At 34.9% G+C, this 27,434-nt stretch overlaps 1 protein-coding gene across 3 annotated transcripts in view; it reads left to right on the top strand.

Moving 5' to 3' along the window:
- The window catches only part of LOC106873606 (sorting nexin-6), a 56,750-nt gene extending 32,126 nt beyond the window's left edge, over window positions 1-24,624 (top strand). For 2 of the 3 annotated variants that reach the window (XM_089354507.1, XM_014921050.3), the window contains exons 3-14: window positions 1,264-1,368; window positions 10,024-10,134; window positions 11,540-11,661; window positions 13,120-13,243; window positions 14,178-14,273; window positions 15,313-15,418; window positions 16,631-16,706; window positions 18,350-18,389; window positions 19,258-19,440; window positions 20,119-20,182; window positions 20,282-20,367; window positions 23,219-24,624. In XM_089354507.1, the coding sequence (XP_089210633.1) occupies window positions 1,264-1,368; window positions 10,024-10,134; window positions 11,540-11,661; window positions 13,120-13,243; window positions 14,178-14,273; window positions 15,313-15,418; window positions 16,631-16,706; window positions 18,350-18,389; window positions 19,258-19,440; window positions 20,119-20,182; window positions 20,282-20,367; window positions 23,219-23,272 (1,167 nt within the window). In that variant the 3' untranslated portion in view covers window positions 23,273-24,624. Of the gene's footprint in view, window positions 1-1,263; window positions 1,369-10,023; window positions 10,370-11,539; window positions 11,662-13,119; window positions 13,244-14,177; window positions 14,274-15,312; window positions 15,419-16,630; window positions 16,707-18,349; window positions 18,390-19,257; window positions 19,441-20,118; window positions 20,183-20,281; window positions 20,368-23,218 lie in introns of all 3 variants that reach the window. The other variant, XM_089354508.1, reaches the window with a different exon arrangement.
- The last annotated feature ends 2,810 nt before the right edge of the window (window positions 24,625-27,434 follow it).

The raw sequence follows: 27,434 nt of genomic DNA, 5'->3' as shown, positions 1-27,434 counted from the left end.
AGAACCACAGTGTGGCTCTAATGGACAAATGGCGTTAAGACAGTTGTAGGTTTCTAGTCTGAAGCTAAATACTGCCTGTCAGTTTTTAAAATGTTTTATTATTGTGAGTCATTACTATCATAGGATAACCTTTTTCAACTAGGTTGGGTCATTTGAATTCAAGTTGTTTTGGCTCGGAGCATAACTCACTGCCAACAACATTAGAGGGACTGCTAGCCTTCTGGTTGTCTGGTTCTCTTACAAATTGGTTACTACCAGCAGGCAATCACTTGCTGTAAGGTGAGTTAACTTTGAGGGTACCCCTGTTTGAAACCGATCTGGGACAATATGGCAGCAAGTGGTGATCTCTGATAGAGTATTGTATGTTACAGTCAAAATTGTGAGGAATAATACTCTTCTGTGCTTGTAGACACTTGAAAAACAGATTTTGGAGTTCAATTTCTATCTACTTCTTGTTTGCTGCTGCTGCTGAACAGGAAGTGAATAGTAAATACCATTTTAAATGATTATGCCTGCAATTTAGAAATTTAAATGATTAGAATAGCTAAATATTATCTATAATGCATATTTTTTTCTTTCTCAGATGTAACATGTCATTAGGTTTGTACCTAATGTTTCTTTACACTGCTATGGACTGGATTTAATATTTGTAATTTGTCCCACCCATGCCAGCATGGAATGCGGATGTTAAACAACAACAATGATGATGAATATATTTCACGTTGCTCCAGTTCACTCAGCTGTAGAAATGAGTTCCAACATCACTGGTGCCAAGCTGTATCGGCCCCTTTGCCTTTCACTTGGCTAACTTTGATGGCATAGAGAGGGGAGGCTGGTATGCATGGATGGATGCTGGTCTTCCATAAACAACTTCGCTCGGACTTGTGCCTTGGAGGGGAACTTTCTTGGTGCAGTCCCATGGTTATTCATGACCGAAGGGGGTCTTTACTCTCTCTTTCTCTCTCTCTCTCTCTATATATATATATATGTGTGTGTGTGTGTGTGTGTGTGTGTGTACCCACATATACATACAAGCAAAAGGTTTTGAGTAACTTTGAGATTTTGTCATGTGCCTGATTCTTTGATCAGTCTGTTGAAGCAAACAAACAGCAGAACTCTAAAGTTACTATTAATCCTTTTCCTTGTAAAAAAGAAGTGATCCTTCAGTTAATGTTTGGTTGTCTTTATTTGTAAAAGAAAAAAAAACCCGCACATTAATATTAAATTATGTAGTAAATTGAGTATTTTTTTTTTTTATTTCAGAGCCGTTCAGAAACAGTTGATTTATCCACAGACTCGTCCCTTGTTGTTGATATTTCAGATGCTCTTAGTGAAAGAGACAAAGTAAAGTTTACTGTCCATACAAAGGTAAGTCTGAAGTATTTTGGGTTTTCCAAATGAGAATGTTATGTTCATTTTCCTAAAGTGAACTATTAAAATATACCCTTTGTTTTCTTTCATAAATCAATGATTCTTCACTTTTTAACACGAGTTTATATCTCTTATAATCAATATTACTTTGAAAAGAAAAGGAAAAAAAAAATTATTGTTGCACATTTCTAAAGAACAAGTTATGTAACTGTTTTGGGTTTTTTTTATATCAACTACATTAAATCAATAAAAATTACTGCATAAAATATCAGATATTTATGAAAAAAGATGGCTTCAGGTACTGACTGGTAAAATCTTCACTTACACTAGTGTTGTAACTGAAGAAAAATACTAAAATGAATTATCGCATATTAATATGCATCACACACTCAGATTGAGTTGGTTAGTAAGAATAAGCTGAAGCCTTAGGAAAATGGCAGACTTAATATTTTAGATAACTTACTGAACTCACAAGAAATCTAATATAATTTTCATCCTAATTGATTATTGGGAATTCAAAACCATTTTATTTCGCATCAGTGTAATGTAGAATAAGTGTTAACTAAAAACAATAATAATGTTAGATGAAAAGAAAATTTTAACTGATAATATCATCGTTTCAATGTTCACTTGTGTCTGCTTGCATGAGTCAGATTTTTATACAGGCAGGTGCACTTCCTTTCACCAACCCTCGCCTGTCGCTAAGCAAAGCAATATTTCCCCATGTTTGGTTATCTATTCACGTAAGATTGGGTAAGAAGGACACTGCTTGTATGATAGTAATACTTGTTTACAACTACACCCTGAACATGCACGCCCTCCCCCCCTCCACACACACACACACCATGTGTGTGCATGCACATACATACACACATATATAATGAGCTTCTTTCAGAATCTGTCTACCCAAATCCACTATACACAAAGCTTTGGTCATTCTGGGGCCATAATGGAAGACACTTGTCCAAAATGTCACAATGTGGGATTGAAAGCTATGCACTTGGCAAGTGAACTTCTCAATTACACAACTATACCTGTAAAATGCTAGAAAATATGGATATATAAATATGATGATAAAGAGATGAAAGATAAGTTATATTACAAGGGGGGGAAAAATCAATTTTTGATCATATTTTATTCATCTATTAATAAGGGTTTAATATATGATAACTTCAAAATTTGCAAAAACACGAGAAACATTGAGTGACTGATTTTACATTTAGTGGGAGATTATGATGTTAGGATAAATTTGCTGAGAAAAAAAAAAATTGAAATAAGTTTGGTAGTTCATTTTCTCCATTGTTTAACAATAGAGATTTATTCATCTATGATCTTTGATTTTCTGAAAAATCAATATCAGACTTGGCATTCATATATGTGAACTATATATTATATTTTTGCAAAAAAAAGCCTTTGAAATTATTTTCTTCCAAGAACTTTTATTGCAGTAGACATTCTTCAATAATTTTGAATTGAAAAAATTTTCAACAAATCTATTTAAAAGAAAATTTTGCTTGTATGGAGTAGAATGTTATGTAAATGAAGTATGTTGGAATTAATTTCATTAAAACAATATCCTATGATTTTTTTTTTTTTTTTGAGGTGTATTTGTCAGGCAAGTGATTTGATCTGAGACTCTGTTGAAACTAAAACGATTACAGCATGGAAGATACATAACAGCCATTACAAAGGCTGTTTACTTCACTTAAACATTATTTAGTGTCAAAGTTTTCATTGCACCAACTCACCCTTGTTACTTGATTCTGACCAGGTCACAGTTGGGTAACAAAAATTTTGATACCAAATAATAGATGTTTAAGTGAAATTAACCCTCTTTGTGCATTTTTGACTGTTTAATGTGTCATCCCATGCAACAACTGAATTTTCTATGATGATTTCAAAAATGATTTGTGTGTGATCTTTGGTCTGGGATTAAGAAATTAGCTTTGCAACCATGTGGTTTCTGCATTGATCCCTCTGTGATGGCACCTTAGTCAATGACTTCTCTATCCTCAGTTTGACCAATGCCCTGTGAGTGGAAAGTAAGGTAAATTAACAAAATTGATCTATAATTAAGGTGTCTGTATCAAATCTCTCTAAAAAGGGAGGAGATGGGATTAGACCTATCAAATCGGCTAGTTTTTCGTTACCAGCTGGTTCGTTGGTTCCGTCAAGAGAGTTTGCTGGTTGCAAGCATTCAGACCATGGGTTTTTCCAGCAATTGTTCATGCTGCATGACAACTGTTTGAGCAAAAAACAAAATCTGTAGAATCTCACACTCTCCCCCAAAACAGAATGGTGTTCACCCAGCAGTGCTATTCTTGCATCTCTGTTTCTCCTCTGTGTCAACTATTTTGTTTGGCTCAAATTGAAAATAGAGGGAAGCTCACCCAGTTTTTTTTTTTTTTCTATTTACATAAGCTTATCTTTTGTGTTGTCCAGGCCATACCAGCGTGGAAAGTGGTTGTTAAATGACAACGATGTTTATCTAGAGAAGTATAGGATAAAACCTTTGGTTATATAAGTTTTCAGTCATATAAAATGTTCCTCAATTTTACTTTTTAGAGCATGACACAAAATTATCTGGTTTAATTATATTTAATCTTAGATTCCCAAGGGTGTTGAATTCTAGCTTTAGATCAAGTTGGTTTTGTAATTTGGGAAAAAAAATGTTCCTCAGTTCAATTTTAGTGGTTTTAAAATCAGTCGAAAGACCAGACTAAATTCAATCTCTAACTTCCCCACCTCTTTTCCTCCTCACCTAGTCCTTGTCTCTCTCTTTCTCTCTCTCTCTCTCTCTCATATTTGACCTTTTGATGTAATTCCACTTGTTCTGTTTAAAGAACTGTGACATTTCCTTCATAGCATTAATTCCTATCAGAACTGTGCAACTAAATAAGGTCAAACATCAGAAGAGAACTCATCAAATACGTTCTTGTTTTTGAACTTTTTCAACTGCAGTACATGGCTTTATTAAGGATCATAACATTTAAAATAAGTTGTTTTCAGGAATTTTGTTCTGATCTTTTTTGTTTGTTTTTTGTTTTTTTTTCTTCCTTATACCTGTAAGTTTTCTTTACTAAGTCTCTCATATGTATCTAGTTTTAGTACTAACCTACTTCATGGTTGTTTCTGACAGTTTGCTTCACAGCAAGTCTGGTTTTATTCATAAATGGTTTTATTCATAAATGTTCCCAGTATCTTCAGTTTTATTTAGATTTAATGTGAATTCAGTTCAATTTAACCAAAAAATGAGGGAACTTTATGATAAAGGCAAATTTTTATATGATTTAGTCTTGTATTAAGGAACAGAAAAAAACTACTCTCTGTTCTTTGTCTAGCACATCTTGTAAATTGTTGTATTGATTGAATGATAGAGCAAGAGCAACTTATTGAATATTATATGACATAGTTAATGTTGGCATGAATGTCGGACATATTTCAATTAGGTTTATTGTATGGCAGCTTGCCTCTAAATTTATGATCGGCAGACATTAAGATTATATCAGACCAAAGGTTATAAAGACTTGATATGTTTAAAAAAAAAAAATTATTAATTAAGAATATTAATTAAGAATTATTAATTAAGAATATATTCTTTTAGAGAATGTAAAGCTGTATGATTTAAAAACAAAATTTTTTCCAATTGGTCTGCATTAACAAAGAAGGAAATATCAAATGTCTCGGCAACAGATAGCTTTCAATTTTATCTCACAAATTACAGTGAATAAGAAGCTATCTTTTTCTCTTAATAACAATCAAACCTAATTATGGTTGGCACTTTGGCACCCAATAATTAAGTGCCATTTGCAACCGTGGCTTTTTATTGTTCTCATTAGATAATTTTAACTTTTGTTTGTTTAATCTTTCAATTGTGTTACATCTAACACTTTGCTATAAAAGATTAGCTATCAACAGGGACTGTAAGCATGATTTGTGCAGCATCTCGTTTTGTGTCTACTTTCCATGAGTTGGACAGGTTGCCACAGTTGCAGTTGGCTCATATTTACAGTTACTATTCAGCTAGACAGCCCAAATAATAACTTCATATTGCTCATGTCTTGTTTTTGGCTTGGTTTCTTATTGCTGGATGACCTTCTTTTCTCTCGACCACTTTACTGAGTGTACTGGCTGCTTTTTTTTTTTTTTACTACTACTAGCATTAGAGAGGTAACTTTCCTTGGTAAGACTAAAGGGGCCTGATGATCCAATGTCTCTGCTTGCCCACTTCTGTTTTTTTCTTCTTATAAACGGTTAATATCAATTTTTATGAATCTATATCTATTATCAATAAAATGTTGACAATAAGAATTTCTTAGACATTTCTAAATAAATAAGTAAAAATTCTAGTTAATTTCTGTTCATATCCAACCATTGTTATGGTTGTACATTGATAGATTAGGAATGTTTGTTTTTCTCTTAATCTACGAGAAATCTTTGATGTAATTATGTATAATGATGTATTGCATTGAGTTTCTTGCTGATCTCTGAATTAGCTGGTACTTTCATTCATCATCATCACTGTTTAACGTCCGCTTTCCATGCTAGCATGGGTTGGACGATTTGACTGAGGACTAGTGGACCAGGTGGCTACACCAGGCTCCAATCTGATTTGGCAGAGTTTCTCCAGCTGGATGCCCTTCCTAACGTCAACCACTCAGTGAGTGTAGTGGGTGCTTTTACGTGCCACCAGCACAAAGGCCAGTCAGGCGGTACTGGCAACGGCCACGCTCAAAATGGTGTATTTTACGTGCCACCTGCCCGGGAGCCAGTCCAGCAGCACTGACAACGATCTCGCTTGAATGTCTTTACACGTGCCACTGGCACAAGTGCCAGGAAGGCGATGCTGGGCACAGGTGCCACCACGATTTCATTGTTATTGAAAACTGTAGATAAATTGGTTTGCCATGATAAAGAGGAAATGTCTAATGTTTTTGGTAGTACACTCCATTGTAGACTGATATTTCTTGATGATACCAATATATTCAATTCCTTCAGAAAGCACCAAGTCTCTAACAAAGGATTCTGGACAGACATAATACACTTTTTCCTTTCTGTGACAGTAAATTTATTTATCTCACTTTTAAAACTGTTTACATTCATTCTTACCAATACAGACAATCACTACTTCCCTTGGATCCTATTGTTTGACCTTGAGTAGGGGAGGGCATGTGATTGATGAACGTTGTGAATAGCATTGAAACCTAGCTGGTTGATTGATTAACTGAATGATTAACCCTTTAACATTCAGATTATTTTGTCAAATGTAATGCTTGTTTGTTCACATTATTTTGAATTAACCTTGCACTATCTTGTAACATCAAGATTTTGACGATGTGATTGTTTATTTTTAAAATGACATTTGACCAGCTTGAACATAAAACAGGTAGAATATCTGGGCCAAATATGGCCAGTTTAAATGCTAAATGGTTAATCTAGCAATTCATTAGTTAATGGATTAAATGGTTATTGAATTGACTAATAACAATTGAAGTAAAATGGAGCCATTCTGTGTATTATTTATTGGCTTGATCACCCTCCTGAGATTAAAAAAAGAAATCTGTTTTCAACACATGAATTCACATTAAGGATCTTACCAACAAAAAGAAAGTTTGTTATCTCTTGATAATAAACGATTCTAATTATGTTGTAGTTGTTTTAACTTAGTAATTCTTCAATTTAGCTTGTGAAATCCCCTAAAATGTTGCATTTAAATTAGAATTCAAAACTGCTAAGCCTTGACTTCATGCTACAAATTTTAAACGTATTTCGAATATATTAAACTTAGTTAAGGACCTTTAGATCAATAAATGTAACATAGCGTTTGTTTTATACTCTTGGAATTTCTCTTAGTAAAAGTGTTTCTTTTGTTGTTATTAATTATCTTTTATATCTTTTCTCTTGTATGGCACGTAAAAAGCACCCACTACACTCTCGGAGTGGTTGGCGTTAGGAAAGGCATCCAGCTGTAGAAACTCTGCCAGATCAGATTGGAGCCTGGTGTAGCCATCTGGTTCACCAGTCATCAGTCAAATCGTCCAACCCATGCTAGCATGGAAAGCGGACGTTAAACGATGATGGTGATGATGTTGTTCTTACTTTTTATGTCCTTGTTGACATTGATCTCTGGTACTGATTTGCATAATACCTAAAGTTTGGCTAATGGTTTTGACGGCTTCGTGTAATTTTTAACACACTACCACCATTTAACATTTTAAATGTGTCAGTCATGATATCATTTAGTGTTAATTTGCCTTCATTGTGTTTTAATTGGTTCTTACAAGCCATCCTTTACAAACACATTCTCTCTTAACTATATTTAGAAAATGCTATACTTTGTTCTTCCCAACTCACCTCGTTGACTTCACCTGCACATTATGACTACTTTCAAAATGTCCTTTTTACATTTTTTTTTTTTTTACAGTTTAAGTTTTTTTTTTTCAAGAACCTCTTCTCAAGTATAAACTTTATTTTAATCACAAAGTAAACATAAGGCATGTGGTTGGGAATCTGAATGTATGTTTTCAAATATCTTTCATGCTTCTCAGTAACACTGAACATACAAATGTTTATACATGCATGCTTTTATTTACAGATTCCAAGGTCAAAATTAGTTTTTAGAGATCGCTTCTATAATTTTAATGTTAAAAAGTTTGTTTTTTCTGAGCACACATTTCTCTTCCGTCTTGAAACATTTTCAGACTATTGATCACCAGAAAATAGGTCAAAATTTCAGCTATTGTTCCTGTTCGCCTATTGAGACTTGAACAATTGAACTTTAGCAATCTAAGTAAAACGTGTGTGTGTGTGTTTGTCAGTTTGTGTGTGTTGGTTGCTGAAATCTTTGCTAGTTTTCTCTTTCTCTGTCATTAGTTTAGTATATAAGCAGAGGTGTGGTGTGGCTAAGAAGTTCACTTTGTGACCAATTTGTCTTGGTTTCAATTCTATAGCATGGCACCTTGGGCCAGCATCTTGCACTATAGCCTCAGGCTGACCAATGTGAAATATTGCAATAGACCCAAGCATGGAAATGTAGTCATAAAGATGATTGTGTGTGTTTGTGTCGGTCTTTACTAGTGCCCCTCAACCGGTATATCACAGCACACTGGTGTACAAGACAATGCTAGGTGTGCTGCAGTGTAACCTGAATATCATTTTTTCCCTAATACTTTCAGTTATATTCTTAGTTCACGTGTGCCACCAAATTTTGAAAAGAATATAAGTGTACCAAAAGTGAAAAAAGGTTGCAGGGTACTGGTCTGTACCTGACATCACTTGAGAAAATGAGGCTTGTGTTTATGTTCTGTAACTTAGTAGTGTGTTAAATTGAAATGTAAGCTGCTAAAATCAATTGCAGCCTTAAATATAAGTACTAAAGTTTATATGAACAGTTAAAATCGTTCAGTGCTGTGCCCAGGTATGGCTGCAATCTAATGAGTTAAACAAGCAAAAGTATATATTTATAAAAGTTAACTCTAGTGGTATGCAAGCTTAAGAGCATTTAAATAATGGCCAGAAGCTTTTGAAAAAAGAAATGGTTTTAAAATGGAATGTTATTCTTTTATTCTTTTCTTAATGTTATTAGTAATTAAGAAAATTGTTTTGTACATTTAGATACTTACTAATGTAATTTTTTCTGGTAATTTATTGTTGGTTTGGATGTGGAATATATTTCAAAGTTCTTCTTTACCAAAGTCCATTAACCATAACAGGAGTTAAGTTAGTTGAAATATTTTTATTCAAAGCAAAGCATTAACTGGATACTAATTAGCTGTATCAATAAAATCCACTGGTGATATTTTAAGAATTTTATCTCAAGCCAGATTCTTAAATATTTCTTGCTTACCAGATTCTGCACCCATGTAAAATATTGGTTTTGTCAAGTTACTAAAAAAAACAAAAAGTCAAGATAAACAAAACTAAGATGAGCCTTTTTATCTCAAACAATGCTAGTCATTCATGTGTACATAAATGTTTCTCAGTTACTAAATGAATTATGTAATAGTGAAAAATAGTTTGCACTACTGGCAGCTTATATTAACAATTAAGATTTAAATATAAATATTATAATCACCAATCTAGGACTGAGAGAGAGAACAAGCTCTCTGATAAGACTTATGCCTCGTATCCTATATAAATTCTACTTGAAGTTTTATCTTCAACTGATTATGACTGTAGAGATCAATGACATGAAACTCAGTATGGTGTCGTTTTTTTAAAAACCTAGCTGTCTGTTGTAGCCAGTGCAGTGTTCTATTCCAGATAAGGTTTGCTCTTTTTCAAATGTATATATTTCACATAGTGCAAACATGCAAATATATTCCTATACATCATACAGCATTTGCATTACAGTGTACGTGTGTATGTATGTGTGTGTGTGTGTGTGTGTGTGTGTGTGTGTGGTATTTGATTTAGTATGACAGGTGGAAATTAATAAAAACGTGGTTGCACAAATAGATAACAAAGTATTATGAGTGTTTTATCTGTTGAAAATTTTAATTTTTTTGTATTTTGATATTTTTCTCTTTGACATTGTTGAAATTTTTTTGTGTAATTCTATTAAACTTGATTTGAAATAAAAGAAGTTGTTAACTTTTTCTTTTCTCATTTACCTGACTAGGCACTGATGTTAAAATTTGTTTCTTTTTTCAGACAACTCTTCCTCAGTTTCAAGAGCCAGAGTTTTCTGTAGTTAGACAACATGAAGAATTTATATGGCTTCATGACCGTTATGTTGAAAATGAAGAATATGCTGGCATTGTCGTAAGTATTTGTATGTTACATTGCTAGGCAAATTGCAGAGTAAATGGTTGGTGACATATATAAAGTGAAAAAAATTTGACAAAACAAAAATGAAGTTTTTTTTCTCTTCAAACTGAAATTTCTTTCCAATTCGTTGAGAGCACACATTCTCTATTCTCTCTTTTTCCAAATGCTGCGACTGAGATGATTCACAATGCTGTACCAGTATTATCTGCTGCATCTCCCATTAGCTTTTGTAGGTCCTAATTTTCACATCTTTGCCACTAACATCTTTTAGGGTATGAAAATTCATGCATTTTTCCCTGCTAACATTGGTTTGCCATGGTGTTATTGGAGGCAGGTTTTTTCAGCCTGGTGTTTTTTCCTATTGCCACTCCTCACCTGTTTCACAGGTGAGGTATTTTTATATTATTCCATAGGACATTGAAAGTTCAGAGCAACTGGTTAGAATGTTTGCAAAGAATGCTGACAAATACTGCTTTGCTCACACAGTGACAAAACAAAATATGAACAATACACTTTCACATGCATACTTACAGAATCCTATATGAACACACACAATCCTTTTTCATAGGTCACATTTTGGTACCCAGGAGAAACCAGAACCTCAAGCAATATTACATGAAGGATTAATTAAAACACATGGAAGACTGCTACCTACGAGCAATCAAGTCCCTTAAAAATTGGTGTTTCAATGGACCCATTGGACAATTCAGTATTAGACACAAGATTATAGTATGGTAATAAATGGAATGGTTCTGCTTATAAGTGTGCTGCTCAAACAGGACTGACTTGTAACTAAATGATAACATGCAAAATTGCTGTTGTTAATCAGTATGAAATCATGACATTGATTTATTGGTTTAGTTACTGACACGTGTGTGTGTGTGTATGAGGGAAAGGCAGGAGTAATTGTTAGGAGAAAGCAGTGTTTGGGAGAATACACTTGATGTCAGGGAGTGGGGAGTGAGTAAGCGAGTGAATGTGTGTTAGTGTGAGAATAAGAATGCACAAAACTGCCTTCCAGTATTTAGTTCCAACACAATTCTCTCCCTTTGTGGCAAAGTTATTTTGTCAGTGTGGTTGGTGTTCAGTAAGTATTAAAGTACTGAGGTTAGTATAATTGAATGGAGTCAAATGTCTTACTGGTGAGCATGGTAACTAGGATGGTGCATGTAGGATATTTATTATTATTGCTCAAGCAACCATGTATAAGGTTAATTGAGTAGAGTTCTCAATATTAGGATGCATGTTGTGACAGTTATCTGATGAAATCTGGGTAAGTTTTGGATACAGTTAAGGAAAAACAAAAGCTATTGTATGGCTATGAATTTTAAAATATTGATGATGATGTATTTGTATTTTATTTTACCAAACGCCCAAATGATAATTCCCTTTCTTTCAGATTCCTCCTGCCCCTCCACGGCCAGACTTTGATGCCTCTCGAGAGAAGTTACAAAGACTGGGGGAAGGGGAAGGTAACATGACAAAAGAAGAATTTACTAAGATGAAACAAGAACTAGAAGCGTATGTAAAGCTTGTTCTTTCTTATTCTTTCTTATTCCTTCATCATCAATTTAATACCCACTTTTCCATGCTTGCTTGGGTTGGACATAGTTTGAACCAAATGCCCATTCTGTTGCCAACACTTACCTGTTTCCAAGCAAGATAATAGTTCCTCTGGCTAGATACGATTTTGCAGAATATTTGAAATGCTGCCGCTCCTCCCCATTGGGGGAAATAGCAACTTGGAAGCAAGTGAGGGTTGGTAACAGGGAGAGCATCCAGCTGTTTAGAAACTACTTCAGTAAGTTCTGTTTGACCCTTACCAACAGGGCAAAGTGCATATCAAAACAATGATGACGAGGATCTGATATGAAAGTCAATTGAAAGTGGGTGTGAAATTGTAACCTCTATGTTTGGTTTATGATGAGAAAATATGTGACATTCCTCATATTGCTCTATCACCTCATATATACGCTTGAGGTCCAAATATCGTTTATTCTTTTGCTGATTCCAGTCATTCGACTGTGGTCATGCTGGCTACTGATATTTATGGGTTTTAGTCAGTTATAGTGACCCTATTGGTTTGGCTGTTAGATTCAAGGTTTTAAAATCATAGCACATTCTGTCATTGGGCAGATGATTCAGCTGAAGCTAAATGGGTTGTGTCTACTGCAGAGTGACACCTCATAAACTATTAGCCCCAAATTATGAAACTCAAGTTGCCAACAACCCTTTGTGGCTACGGTACACTGGATGATGGTGATGATGATGACTATGATGACTGATTCTAGTATTTAATTTGTTGTGGTAAGATATGTCAAGCTGAGTAAAATTGACCATTCATGCATACAGGCAAGTTCTTTATGGCCCATATCAGCACCTTGTAGATGGCACTTGTGCTGGTGCCATGTAAATAGCATCCGGCACACTGTAAAGTGGTTGGTGTTAGGAGGGGCATCCAACTGTAGAAATCATGCCAAAACAGACAAATGAAGCCTTCTCGCTGACCAGCTCCTGTCAAACTGTTCAACCTATGCCAGTATGGAGAACGTGTTAAATGATGATGGGGATGGTACTTATTTTATTGATCGGTCAAATGGCCTGGGTTTTATTTTTTGGCATAAAGGGATGCAACTTAACATGCCAAAGCACATGCACTTCTGCACATTTGTTATTGGTTAACCTGCATCTTCTATACAAGATACTTGTCCAAAATGCTGCTCTTGTGTGATTAATCAAGAATCACTTGGTTTGCAAAGTAAATTTCTTGACCATATGGTTACACCTCTCTTTATTTGACTTTCATGTATTTTAAATTGTCAAATACTTAAGGAATAACTAATTAACAATTGCTTTTAATGACAATTAGGAATAATAGTTTCAAAATATTGATTTTTAACAAATAACCAGTTTTACAGTTATTGATCTCTTTAGAATATCCATTTCTATATTGAGGTTTTTGTATTGTTTTTTTTGCAGTGAATACTTAGCTACGTTTAAAAAGACTGTTGCTATGCATGAAGTATTTTTACAAAGATTAGCTGCTCACCCAACACTTCGTGGGGACGTAAATTTCCAAGTCTTTCTGGAATACAGCCAAGATGTAAGTTCCCTCAAAATTTATTAATTTCATCAGAATTTTAATGCAACTGTTTATCTTTTTTTTTTTAAGTAGCAACAGTGTTGTAGTAAAGTTAATTATTTGTTCATTTTATGTCCATCTTTTTTTTTATGTTAGCCAGGGTTGGGCAAATGTGTATTGAGTTATTGTTTTGCAATCTGTTCTCCTTTCTATGTATCTTTCAAAGTGCAGAGCTAGAAAGCAATTTATTTACAAGGAATGTTAACAAAAATCCCTTTTTTTTCTTATGTGCAATGCTTCTGCAAGAATGAAGACTGCAACTATTTTCATTGACACACACACATATATGCATATATGAATGTACATATTCATACAACTGGTTTCCATAGAATTTTCAAGTAACACAAGGCATTGGTGGGTTACAAAGAAACTTGCCCAAGACACCACACTTTGAGATGGAACTTAAGACCATGTGATAACAAAATGAACTCCATACCCTCCTGCCGGCACCTAATTATCCACTTTGTAGTCTTTTTATCTGTGGAGTCACACAGCTTAGTTGTTAGGGTGTTGCGTTCAGGGGTGTAATATTGTGGTTTCAGTCCCTGCACCTGATGGTCATGCATTGTGTTCTTGGGCAGGACACTTCATTTCACATTGCTCCACCATCTCATCCAGTGGGGAGTATATCTGCCACAACCGTTGACCTGTTTTTGATTCTCTTATCTAAATTAAAACACTGTTGCATGATCTATTTTGTTTGTTCTTTTAGTTTTCTGCCTTCTGGATAATGGTTTGTAATATTTAGGAATTAAATTTATAACCTCCAGTAAACCTCCAGTGAAAAACCCTGATTTTAGCTAAATGACACAAATCAGCTCCAGAATATGTTTAACATTCTTGATTACGTCATTATCTCCAGTGTATTTTTAGAATATATTATTTTATATTTTAGCTAAGTGTCAGAGGCAAAAATAAGAAAGAGAAACTTGGAGGTTTTTTCAAGAGCATTACAAAATCAGCTGATGAGGTTCTTCTTTCTAATCAAAAGGTGAGTATTTTCTTTGCTTTAATTAGGTTATAGGAATATGTGGGGTTTTTTTTCTGTTTTCAATTATTCTGCATTTTGATATTACTAAATTGTTCATTTGTAATAATGTTGAATATTAGCAATACTAAAATAGATCATTCCATAGGTCTTCAGATTACAGGATATCATACGGCAAAGAGTTGCAATTTTAGGCAGTTCAGTTCAGCACTTCCCAACCAAGGTTCCAGGAGTCACTATAGTTTCCACTAGAAAGTATTTTAGGGTTTCCATGCAGTCACTGTTTTCTACAATTCGCTATGGTTCCCAAGAGAAGTCATTAAAGGTTCCTCAAGGAATAATTATAATAGGCTAATTATATACCATTCTTTAATCACTTTAATTCTTTGTTCATAATTTTATGATTCACTCATGGTGTATTCATTAAGGTAGGAAAATCTTGCCATCAATAGAGATAGGGAAGGTAGGAGACCCTTTAAGAAATAAACAAAGCCCTGGTGAAGACAATAGTTTTAAAATCTTTTTTGTGGCATCCAATGGATTTGTTACAAAGTTATCAAAGACTTCGTTTTATGATGAAATATAACTTTGTGAAAGAGAAAGAAAAAAAATTAAATTTTTTTGGAATGATTCTCTGAGACAAGGAATACATTCCAAAGGTTCTCCAAGAGTAAAATGGTTGAGAAACTGGTTTAGTTCAATTATTTTTTGTGTGGGATATAATAAAATACAATTTAAGGAAAAAACCTAATTGTGGCTTTTCTCTCATCGAATGTTTGTCCCTTTAGAACATTGTATTGTAATATTTCATAAGAAATATTTCATATGTGAAAATAAAATGTAAAAGGGCAAGTAGAAGCAATCCTATTTAATATGAATTACTTCAGAGTTGGCATCAGTTTGGGCATCTGGTTGTAAAAGACTACTATAAGAAGTCTTGTACAACAGACGCCAGCATGGTAAAAATTATGATGATCATTGATATTTGTTTGTTAGCATGAGATGGAAAATGATGTATTTATCTATTTCTTAATCATTTTAGGATGTAGATGACTTTTTTGAACAACAGAAAACCTTCCTAGTGGAGTACCATGTAAAGATTAAAGATGCAGCCACCAAAAGTGACCGGATGACTAAAACACATAAAAGTAAATCTATTTTGATGATAATCATTTTTGTTTATTGCACTTGAGACCTGTGTTTCTCAGGTGGAAATTAAAAAAAAAATTTTTTTTAGTCAGGTGGGAGGGCAGTGCCCCTAGGTCCTTTACTGAGCTTCGGGGACTGGTGAGAGGGAAGTGTCCTCAAACCAGAGATTAGCGTGATTGCTGACAACAGAAAGTGCCAGCTGGTGGTGTTAAATCAAGCAACAGATTAAGTTTACCATAGAGAGAGCTTTGGTAATTTTCAGATGCTTAAAGTAGATATGGGAAACAAATGCCAAATTTCAGAATTGCTGCTACTGATTTAGAATTGTAAATGTCCTGTCAATGATATTATTAAAGTTGTTAAATGACTAACTATGTATAACTTGTAAAAAAAAAAAAAAAAAAAAGAAAGAATTACAAATTAATGTTGGGTCGATTTGTATTTTTACGTACATCCTTGTCTGTGTTATTAGTCACTAGGTGTTTCCGGTCTTATGATATATACTCTCGTCCTGGTGACCTGGCCCAAGTTGATCAAGTCTAGGCTTGTGTTGAGGTGGCATTCTTCTAACTCTGCTGGTTGCCTCTTTTTTAGTTAGAGCCAATTAAATGCTTTGTCTACAGCTTCTGGAAAATTGATGGCTCTTTTTCTGTTTAATCTTATAATGCCCAGGGTTCCATTGGGAGCGACCCATCAATACTTGACTGCTCATCTCTTCTGGCAAGCACTTTGTCCTGTAACAATCCTCTGTCAACTCTTGGTACTTCTGTTGCACCTCTTTCTAGAGTCTGGTATCTCTGATAAGATGTGCCACTTTTTTCCTTTAGAAACAAACATGATATTTGGTCACAACAAGGACTGCTTCTCCAGATCAGCTCCTATCATCTGGTTATGTGCAACTCTTTCTTTCTCTTACTAACAATGATACTCATCATGTTGATTGCCTCGGTGAAGTTCTTGAGGATTTGGTTATATTTGCAGCAATAGTGTCCTTTAGCTATTAACTCTGTGTAACTTGTATTGGCAAAAAAATGAAAAAGAATAAAGAAAGAATTAGGAATCTCAAGTAATTAAAAAAAAAAAAAATGTTGAAAACAAACATTAAGTGAAATAAATCTTGGCATAAAATTCAGATACCAGAATAGATGTATTCAAATATTTTTCTCAAATTTTCAGCAATTCATTTAAATGCAAACTTCTTTCTTTACCAGATGTTGCTGATTGTTACATACAAATTTCTTCTGGATTTGTCCAGATTGCAACAATTGAAAACACAGAATTGGAAAAGTATGTTAAACGAAACAAATTTTGAGTTTCAACTGAATTACTATTTATAAAGATTTTGATTTTAAAAAAAAAAAAGATCATGTGAAAAAATTTTAATTCTGGCAATTTTGTTTTTCTCCTATCATAAATTTAATGTTAATTTTATTCTCTTTGTAAATTTGTGACTAAGTGGTTTAGTTTACATTATTACTACTCAAAAAATTAACATAATTACTTCCTCTCTGTTTAGATGCAAATAAGTTGAACAGATATTTGACATCTTATAAAACTTATATTTATCAAACAAATGAGGGAGCTTCTATACAGTCATTTGACCTGCTAGAAATAGCAGCCAAATCACACCTGCTTTAAAAAATGGACTCACTGACCTATGTAGTCCCTAATATACCATAAGAGCGGACGGTCACAGTTGAAACTCCTTTAGCCACATATGTCTATTCGATCAGAGACCGACCGAGAGTCAAACAGCTTAGTCTTCTACAGTCACCGTTGCCTCAGCATCATTATTGTTTTTATGCTTTTTTCCATGCTGGCATGGGTTGGATGATGCCTTGAGGCAGTATTCTTGGATCTGGTGTCCCTCTTGATGCTAACCCTTGTTTTCAAGTAAGACAGAATACTCCTCTGGTTTCCACATGCCAAAACCATCAAGCTGTAGGACATGTCACCAGTGCTCAAGCAGTGACAATCCAGAGACAACTGGAGAAACATAAATGACAGGCGTGTGTCCAGTTTCTATCTACTGAATTTCACTCACAAGACGTTGGTCACTCCAAGGCTATCGTAGAAGACACTTAATCCAAGGTGCCCACAGTTTAATTGTACTGAAATCCTATGGTTGCAAGGTGAACTTCTTAACCACACAGACATACTAGTTTGTTGATAACGACTTCAGTCAAATCAATTTGGAATTTAAGCCAAATATCTGTTTGGTTAATTAAGGTCAGTATTTAGATATGTTAGAGAAGTTTATCTATTTCTGAGTTTCAGTTCATTCTTGTCTAGTAGAACTCAATATGTTCTTTTACTTGTTCAGTCTTTGAATTGTGGCCATGCTAGAGCATCTTTTTATATTTGGAATCATTATCATCGATTAATGTCCGTTTTCCATGCTGGCATGGGTTGAACGGTTTGACTGGAGACTGGCAAGCCAGGAGGCTACACCAGTCTCTAATCTGATCTGGCTTGGCTTCTACAGCTGGATGCCCTTCCTAACGCCAACCACTCCAAGAGTGTATTGGGTGCCTTCTATGTGCCACTGGCACTAGAGCCAGTCAGGCAGCACTGGCATCGGCCACAAAACTTTTGGTTGAGTCTAATACATTCTTCATCATCATCATCATAGTCTACTGAAGATGAATGTCTGAGATATACAGCAATAATTATCTATTCACCCAAGTGAAATTTTCCCTTAGGTGAATATTGAAGTTTGAAGCATTCAGTTACTGGTCTGGAAATTGAAATGTACTATAAGCTATTTAGACTCTGAACTATTTCTCTATATCCCTTGGATTACTGGATTGGCTTACTTGGATAAATTGTAAAATTTGTATTGTCTGTAACATATATAGGTAGATAGAAAGACACACACACACACACACACATTCTAATTATCTTTTTTTTTTAATCTTTTTATTGATTAGAATTTTCACTCGGTTAACTGAAGCCTTAGAGAAAGCAAGAGTAAGTTCAACCTTTTCTTATTTTAAACTTTATTTTCGCTGGCCTAAAATTGATCCTGTGTGGTTAGCATCCTCAGTTTCTCAAAGTATTAAAGTTCCGTCTTTACTTCCATGACTCAAATTGTGGTAGAGCTCTCCCCTGTGTTTTCAGCTGCTGGATAAATAGTGTTGTGTACCTTCAGGAAAGGTTCTCTGAGTTACCTAACTGGATTTGACATGAATGCCTCCCAGTGTATCTATTCAGTCGTCTGGCTGTGAGTGTGCTGGCCTGGGTTGGCCAAGTGTTTTGCCATTTGCTGCATTCCCTCAACATCTGATATACACAACAGCTGGAACAACTAACAAAGTCAGTTGCCTTTAGTGTAGTTGTTATGGTTGAGTGCATATGGATACCTTTTACACTATCAGCCATTTTATATCATGGATTGGATGTACTGTGTCATTCACTGCCCCTAGGGAGGTTATCTAATGGATACCCTTCTATCTTGTACATTTTATGTTATTGCTCTTCTTGACAAACTTCTTTTATTGCAGCTTTGTAAGTCTTATATCTCACACTATCATCATTTTACCTCTGTTTTCTCTGCTGGCATAGTTGGATGGTTTGATAGGATCCATCAAGTCAGAGACCATGCCTTCAATATTTCAGTTTTGGTATGATTTCTATCGCTGGATGCTCTTCCTATCACCAACCACCACACAATATATTGGGTTTTTTTAAATTTTACTTTTGCATGGCACTGGCACTAGGGGTCTTGACCTTTTACTCTCAAGATTAAAATGCCTTCACAACTGAGAAGAATAGAAGAGACGACGATGACTAACAATTGAAATTTTATCAGTGAAATATATTTTCTATATATTTGCAGAAACTTGAAGGACGAGTGGCATCAGATGAAGATTTGAAAATTAGTGACACATTGCGTTATTATATGAGAGATTCTGCTGCTGCTAAAGATCTGCTGTATCGCCGATCACGGGCGCTTGCTGACTACGAACAGGCCAACAAAGCGTTGGATAAAGCTAGAACAAAAAATAAAGATGTTGCTTTGGTAAGTTGAGAATTGTTCTGTTGCAAAAAAAAAAAACAAGAAATTAATTATAATTAGAAGTGGATTTTTTTCTAAAGAAATCTTTACTCAGTTTTTAGCATATTTTTATTTTAATGCAAACTACTTTATTATTATCATTATGATTATTATAATGAATCTTTTTCCCTTCCTTCAATTTTGTTTCTGAGTGTCTTCCCAACACCTAAGACAAAGAAACTCAGTGTTTCTTTGGCTAGGCCATTAAAATAAACACATGAGATTGTTCATTTACAAAATCAGATAAAGTTATGTGGGAAAAGAACATAATTTACATAGAACATAATTGTTCTCACAGATTTACTGTCTGCCAGTAAATCTGTTGAAAGTTAAGATGAGAGTGTTAGGCAAGGTCTGAGTGAAGGGCTTACTCTGAGATTGAAGAAGGCCAGCTAGGAAAATACGATAGCAGTCAGGGTATCCTAGTTATGTCTGGTCTCTATAAGTAGCCCTTAGAGGCATCCCACCTTTCAGGGAAATTTTCTTTGTTTGGATTTTTTTTCTTGTTTTTGTTATTTCTATCATTTACATATTTTTTTTTTAATCTCACATTGTTGTCCTGTACTATCCTTGATCTTTTTGTCAACTCTTGTGACTAGCAAAGATAAAATTATTGTATTTTGTTCTTGTAATATTTATCAGGCTGAAAAGAACCAATTGCAAGCTTTTGAAAAATTTGAGAAAATATCAGACAATGCTCGGAAAGGTAAGAAAATAAATATATATTTTATAATTTTGTGCACATTTTGTTTTTGTATGAACACATAAAGTCTAATCTGGTATACTTTTATTTTTCTTTATTCAGAATTAACAGAATTTAAGACTCGGAGGATAGCTTACTTTCGGAAGAATTTTGTTGAACTAGTTGAATTAGAACTAAAACATGCAAGAGTGAGTATTGCATAAAATCATATATTTCATTTGATATAAAGTTATATGACATCTGTAACAGACCTGTAACCTACTTGTTGGATTTGTTAACTGAAAGTATAATTTCAGATTTAACCCCAAATATTCTCTTCCTGTGCTCATAAAGAAGCTCGGTTTCAGGTTATTTACTGTAACTAACAAATGGCTGAGTATAACATCAATAAATTTATGTAGACAATATAAGTTCTGAGCTCACTATAATTATCTTCCTCATTATTTCATGTTCATGCCTGCATAAGTTAAGCAAGCCTTCTCTAGTACAGCGTTTTACCACTCAGTGTAGTTCTTATGAATATTATCTATCCATAAAATACTCTAAGAAACATAGGTATGAATTTGTAGGTGCTAACAACTGAGTTTTATTAAACCTTTTGTTACAATATTGCTCTGCTTTTTGTTTCAATAAATTTTGAATAATTTAGTAAAACAACTTTGTTATTATTAAACTGGTGTTTGGAATATAAAGTAACATTTTGATGGAAGGCTTTCATTTAGATTTTGTGTCAGAACAAGGACCAGTTTCAGGTGTAATTGGTAGTGAAAGGGTTAAGAAGCTTGCTCTGCAACCACATGGTTTCAGGTTCATGCTCACTGCACAGCACCGTGCCAGTGTCTTCTACTACAATCCTGGACCAACCAGTGTTTTGTGAGTGAATTTGGTAAGCAGAAACATTAGGAAGTTTGTAGTGTGTGTGTATAGTCAAATCAAATAAAATGAACATTAACAATAACAAACAACATGTGGACATGCACATGGAATGTATTAGATTGATGCTTGGTAAGAAGGGTTGTTGATGTTTTGAGCATAACTCTTTGTCGGAAAGGAAAATAGAAAAGTCCAAAGAAGGAAAAAAAATCACCCACAGCATGTGTGTAGTTACATTGCTGAAGTGACCAGAAGTGTAACAGAAGCAACAAAGTGACTTAAAGGCCAAGAGTTTTGTACGTCATATGAATGATATAATGTATGCTAACTTCCCGCCCTCTTATGCTTCCAAATTACCATTCCTTCCTCTCTACCAAATTGCTTCTGTCGCTATACATTTCTCACCCTCCCCATCTATTATGTCCTTCTCTGAACTCCTACACTAATAACCTACCCACATTGATAGGGTTTCCCTTCTTCCTCATCCTTCACCTGTCTTTTGTATTACTTTTGCTGTTTTTCACCCACTCAGCACCCACTCCTTCTTCACCTACTCCTTCCTCACCTTCTCCTCAACTCCTGTCATTGATCACTTCTCCAACTCCATGACATTCACCTCTACACCATTGCACCCTTCCAGATCCCATGACCTCTACTCTTTTTTTACCCTCCATCCACCCCAATCTTTGCTCATCTTAAGAAGTGCATCTGGCGTAGAAACCATGTCATTGGACTATGATGCAGTCCTCCAACTCTGCCAGAGCCTGTCAAACTGTCCATCCCATGCAACTTCACGGTTGCATTGGATGGACATTAAAAGTTTATGACGTTGCTGGTTGTATGTATATCAAAGCATGAATGCATGTATGTATGTATGTTTTTGTTATATAGACATTAGGTGAGAGCTAGATGTGCTTAGAGGAATTGGAGCTAAAACTCTGATTTCTTTATCCAGGACTAGGTCCACGGCATCAATAGTGGTTTATAAGAGAAATCCAAAGTGAGCTGATATGGAGGTAGTGACGCAGATAAACAGGATTAGGTTTGACACGTATCTGTGTGTGTGTGAAGCCTAATTGTATTTACCTGCATCACTACCCCCTTCCTCCCCTCGCCTCTCTCTCTCTTATATATATATATATATATAAAAAAAGCACCTTTTGAGCATTGCAACTTACAGAGTCAATGTGGCTGATGCTGGTGTCGTGGAGCAAGCAATCTGTGCCGGTGGCATGTAAAAATCGCCTTTCGAGCGCTGGGACTCTGGCAATGACAAATGACAGAGAGCTTTGGCAATATGCTGTGCTTGAGAAGAAAGATCCATCAAGCTCAGTGAAATCATAGTCGTGGTAGATACTGGTGTCATGCAACTGGTACCCGTGCTGGCAGCATGTAAAAGCACCCATTACTCTCTTGGAGTGGTTGTCATTAGGAAGGGCATCCAGCCATAGAAACCATACCAAATCAAACTGGAATCTAGTGCAGCCCTTCAGCTTACCAGCCCTGGTCAAACTGTCCAACCCATGCCAGCATGGGCAATGGACATTAAATGATGATATATATATATATATATCTTGCATTTTTTACTTGTTTGTCATTAGACTGTAGACATGCTGGAGCACCATTTTGAAGAATTTTAGTGAAACAGATCAATCCCAGTATTTACTTCTTGCTTTTTTTTTTCAAGCCTGGTACTTACTTATTGGGTCTCTTTTTGCTGAACCACTAAGTTACAGGAAATAAACACATCAACACTAGTTGTCAAACAATGGTGGGGGACAAACAAAGACATACACATACAACAAGCTTCTCTCAGTTTCTGTTTACTAAATCCACTCACAAGGCTTTGTTCAGCCCAAAGTTATAGTAGAAGACATTTGCCCGAGGTGCCATGCAATGGGACAGAACCCAGAATCATAGAATCCTCTGAAACTAGAGCTAGGTGATAACGATAATGACTAACTTATTTGGTCTTAGATTGGTGATGCTATTTAGTTTCACATGAGTTAATCTAGCAATGAGGGAAGCTCCTTTGAACTTAAGGCTTTAATAGTAAATTGTCCAGGATCTTAACTGCTGTTATCTTCTGTCACATCTTAATGATATACCTCAGGTCTATTAAATCTATTAGCATTGAATATGTTGTTTTGTTTTTTTCCCCCCCAGGCTCAGCTCCAGTTGTTGAAGAATTGTATTGTTGCTATGAAAGAAGAATCTTAATCAAATGAAAGATCTTTTGAAAAATGTGGACATATATATGAAAAGTTTATATTCTGAACAAAAAGCCCCCCCCCCCCCCCTCTCTTTTCTACTTCATGGTGAATTCAGTATCATGTAGTCTTCAAAATTCTCTCTTCATGAATAATTTCTAAGCAACCTGTGTTCCAGATTCCTGCAGCAAAGGTAACAGCAATAAACACGAACGTTTCTCCTAATATTTTTTAACCCTGCTGTTGAACCTTGACCATAATTATGCCCCGTGGTGGTCATTGTATATAACAAACCAAGGTGTTCACTCTGTATATAAAAAGTTTCTTCTCTTTCCAACAAAGAAGGTTTGGGGGCAGGGTCTAGTGTTGGAGGATAGTGATAATACTAATAGGTGTGTAGTGGTGGCAGCAGTGTCAGTGGTGTTTTGGTTATTATTGGAAGGGTCTCTTGTTACAGTTGTGTCTGAAAATATTGACTGCTTTTGCTACTAGATGGGTTATCTTTCATTTTACTTTCACTTTTGAAACTAATGGAAATCAAAACCACACCAGAATGCTTTTGCTGTTAGCTGTGATTCTTTTTTTTTTTTTTTTTCTTCTCCAAATCCATCTTTGAAATTAAGTGCAATTTATTTCATGTTAGGGAAACTGGTTTGGGTTTTTTTTTTAATTTTGTCTTTAAAAAGGATTTTTTAAATGAAGAAAATATTTTTGTTAGCTTATCACTGCTGCTGCCCCCACATCTTTGATCCTTCCATTTTTGTCATTGCCCAACTGAAATCTAAATTGGCCATATTCTTCATTAGGAAGCGCCTGTTTCCATGACAACATACTAATAAGCATCATAAGTCTTTATTGTTATTGTCATATTTAAAGAAGAAATGTATTGTCTTCAAAGATAAAAGATTTTAATATTGCTTTGGCTTAATTTAAAAAAAAAAAAATTTAGTTTCTGTAATGAAAAAGGAGCCAAAACTTTGTGAATAACCTACTTGTTAAAGTACAAAGAATAACCTACTTGTTAAAGTACAAAGAGGTGTGCATCATTCTCTGTGACTTAAGTACACTTTTCATTCTATTTTCTTTACTTTCTAATGATTTTTTTTTTTCTTTTTGGTTGATCGTTTCTTAAAATTTCTTTACAAAATCAGTAAAAATAGTTTGACATTTTTTGTGTCATTAAAGTAAATTGATCCATCGACCATTGCTAACCTCTCCCTGCATATATTCTCTTTCTCTGTCTCTCGTTATTTATCCTCTTGCGGAATCTTTGGTCACTCTTCCAGGACTTCATTCTAAAAGTGATTACCTGACAAATTATTCAAGTTAGATATTTTACTGAAATAAAATTTTTTGTAAGAATTTTTTATTTTTTTATTTATTTATTTTTTTTCATTTTATTTTAATAAAAGAGACAAATGTAAAAAACATGTTCCTTGGAACACTTTAAAGTAGGAAGGATGTAGATTCTATTGAAAAACTGTTTTGTACACTTAACATCATTTTAAAACATTGATGTATGATTTTGGGGAGAGGAGGTGAAAATGACACAATCAAAAATGCAAATTTTGGTTAAATCAAGAAGTGTGATGGTGGTAGTAATAAGTGTTACTTAAATAAATTTTAAAAAATCATTAAAAAAAAGATTTATTTTTCTAAACTCTCTACAGAGCTAGAAGTGCTTTTGTCAATCATTTCACTATTTTATTCAATAAGTTGAGCTGCGTAAATTCCTCTGAGGTTCTGTTCTACATTTCTGCTGGTTCATTTTCGTTAAAGAAAATATCAATGAATCAGTTGTAAAGGTGTTATGGAATAGGGAAGTAAAATTCATTCTAAGATGTCATAACCTTGTAACCTTTTCTAGTTGTATTAATTATAAATTAATGTAATTAGAAAACACGCACATGTTTGTATAGACACAGATTTTTGCCATGGTCTGAATTTAATAACAACAACAAAATATGTGAATTACTCACGTGGAGGAATTAATTGAACGAAAAGCTTGCTCCGGACTAATTTTATTATTTCCAAAATTTTAGATTTTTTTGTTAATTTCACTCCAATTGCTCAATAATTTCTCTGCTACCACCGCCACAACCTTTAGATTTTTTTTTTTTTTTTTTTTCTGTGTATTTTTCAAGGTTATGTTTCTAGTCACAAATGCTGCTTGAAATTAAAACACAAATGAGTAACTAAGATGTGTGAGATATTTATCAAAAGGCAGCTTTATTATGCAGCAGTAAACATATTTTCAATCTTTATCCCTCCCAATGATGGTAAGAGAAATTGGAAGAAGAAAAAAAAAACAAGAAGCACTAATGAAATAAAAGCAATTAAAGAAAAAAAAAAAGAAATGAAAATGTTGGCTTGTCCTGTTTTTGTTTCATGTTCCTTTCACTAATTTGATGAAGTTTTGTTTTTATTTCTTTACTTTTCATCACATATTTTTTGTATTTGAAAAACAGTTTTCCTTGTAGATTCTTATAAGTATTTTTTTTCTCTCTCTCAATCCTGTTTGTTGCTGTTCAACTTCAGGTTAACCATTATTTCAGCTGACTCGGGTCTTTTATTCAAACATACAATTTATGTCAACGTGTTGCCATCTGGTTTCACCAGTCCTCAGTCGAATCGTCCAACCCATGCTAGCATGGAAAGCGGACGTTAAACGATGATGGAAAATGAACATAAAAGTGATAAGTTATCTACATTATCTAATGTACACTTTTTTTTTTTAAGGTGATAGTGTGATTTGTGACGGAGATGGGATGCTTGAACGGAGACGAGTAGATTTGTGCTGCATCCAAGAAGTAAGATGGAGAGAAGGATCCGCGAGGTTCCTCACTGGCAAAGAACACAGGTATAAGATTTTCTGGGCAGGGAACACTGACGGGGTCGGGGGCGTGAGAATACTCCTAGCAGAGAAATGGGTTGATAAGGTAAACGAGGTAGTCAGAGTACTTAAGATTAGACCAGTGCTTCATAGATTAGCTACTATCGTCTTGGCCTATGCCCCTCCACCGGGGCTACCGGATGGGCTGAAAGACCAATTCTATGACACCCTCCTGCAAACTACCTCATTGACGAATGACAGGGACCTTTTCTTTGTGGCTGGTGACTTCAATGGTCATGTTAGACGTCGTGCAGGTGGCTTACATGGAGGCTATGGCTTCGGTTCCTGCAATGAGGAGGGAACCAGACTGCTGGAGTTCTGTGATGCAAACGATCTTATGGTTTGCAATGCCAACTTCAGGAAACCTGCCAGTCACCAAGTCACCTCCCATTCCGGTAGACACTCTAGCCAAATCGACTACATCCTCGCCAGAAATAGGGAAAGAGGGCAGCTTATAAATGCCAAAACCTTCCCTGGCGAAGAATGTACCCCTCAATACAGATTAGTAGTTAGCGACTTCGGGATCAAGGCAAAAAGGATACCCAGAAGTAGACCGGCTTGGAGGAGAAGGGTTTGGAAGCTTAAAGACCCTGCAAATGGTCAGAGATTTAGAGACATACTACTTGAAGCATTTGACAAAATAGAAGGGGATATAGCATACAATGTGGAAGACAACTGGAGGTTTCTACAGGACAACCTGCTGAGAACCACCGACCAGATCTGTGGCTGGCATAAAGTCCCCTCTCGACCCAAAGTAACGTGGTGGTGGAACAATGTGGTTGACAGGGCTATTAGACAAAAGAAACAGGGATGCTGATGTTTAGGTTTTTGTAGGGAAAACACAAACTAAGAATGATAGACAAAATTACTTTAAGGATTCTTCTAAAGGAGGAAGATACTATAGAAAAAACATAATTGTAATCAATAAAGTTTGAAGTGTAAAAATATTAGAATTGACAGGTTGTGTGAGAGACTGGAGGTAGCATGTGAGGATCTTTGCTAGAAATCACAGGCATATTCCTCATAAGCTAAAGTGAATCTATTGCTAGCATCTCAGAAATAAGTTGGTTTAAAATATTGAAGCATGGCCTATCAGAAAATGGTGATATTGATATGATGATTTTATATTTGATATGTGTTTTAATCTAGAATGCTACATGCCAGATGCTTTGGATAACCTGGAATAAAATTACTTGGGTCACCTAAGTCTTTTGAAGAATGGAGGAGTGGAGTGCACCACTGAAATAGAAATTTGGAGTAATTGATTCACAGTTGTTAA

This window comes from Octopus bimaculoides, chromosome 6, assembly GCF_046866305.1.
Source record: "Octopus bimaculoides isolate indiv1 chromosome 6, ASM4686630v1, whole genome shotgun sequence".
In the NCBI taxonomy this organism is placed as follows: Eukaryota; Metazoa; Mollusca; class Cephalopoda; order Octopoda; family Octopodidae; genus Octopus; species Octopus bimaculoides.
Note: the sequence above shows the minus strand (reverse complement) of the source record. Positions and strands in the feature narration are given on the sequence as shown.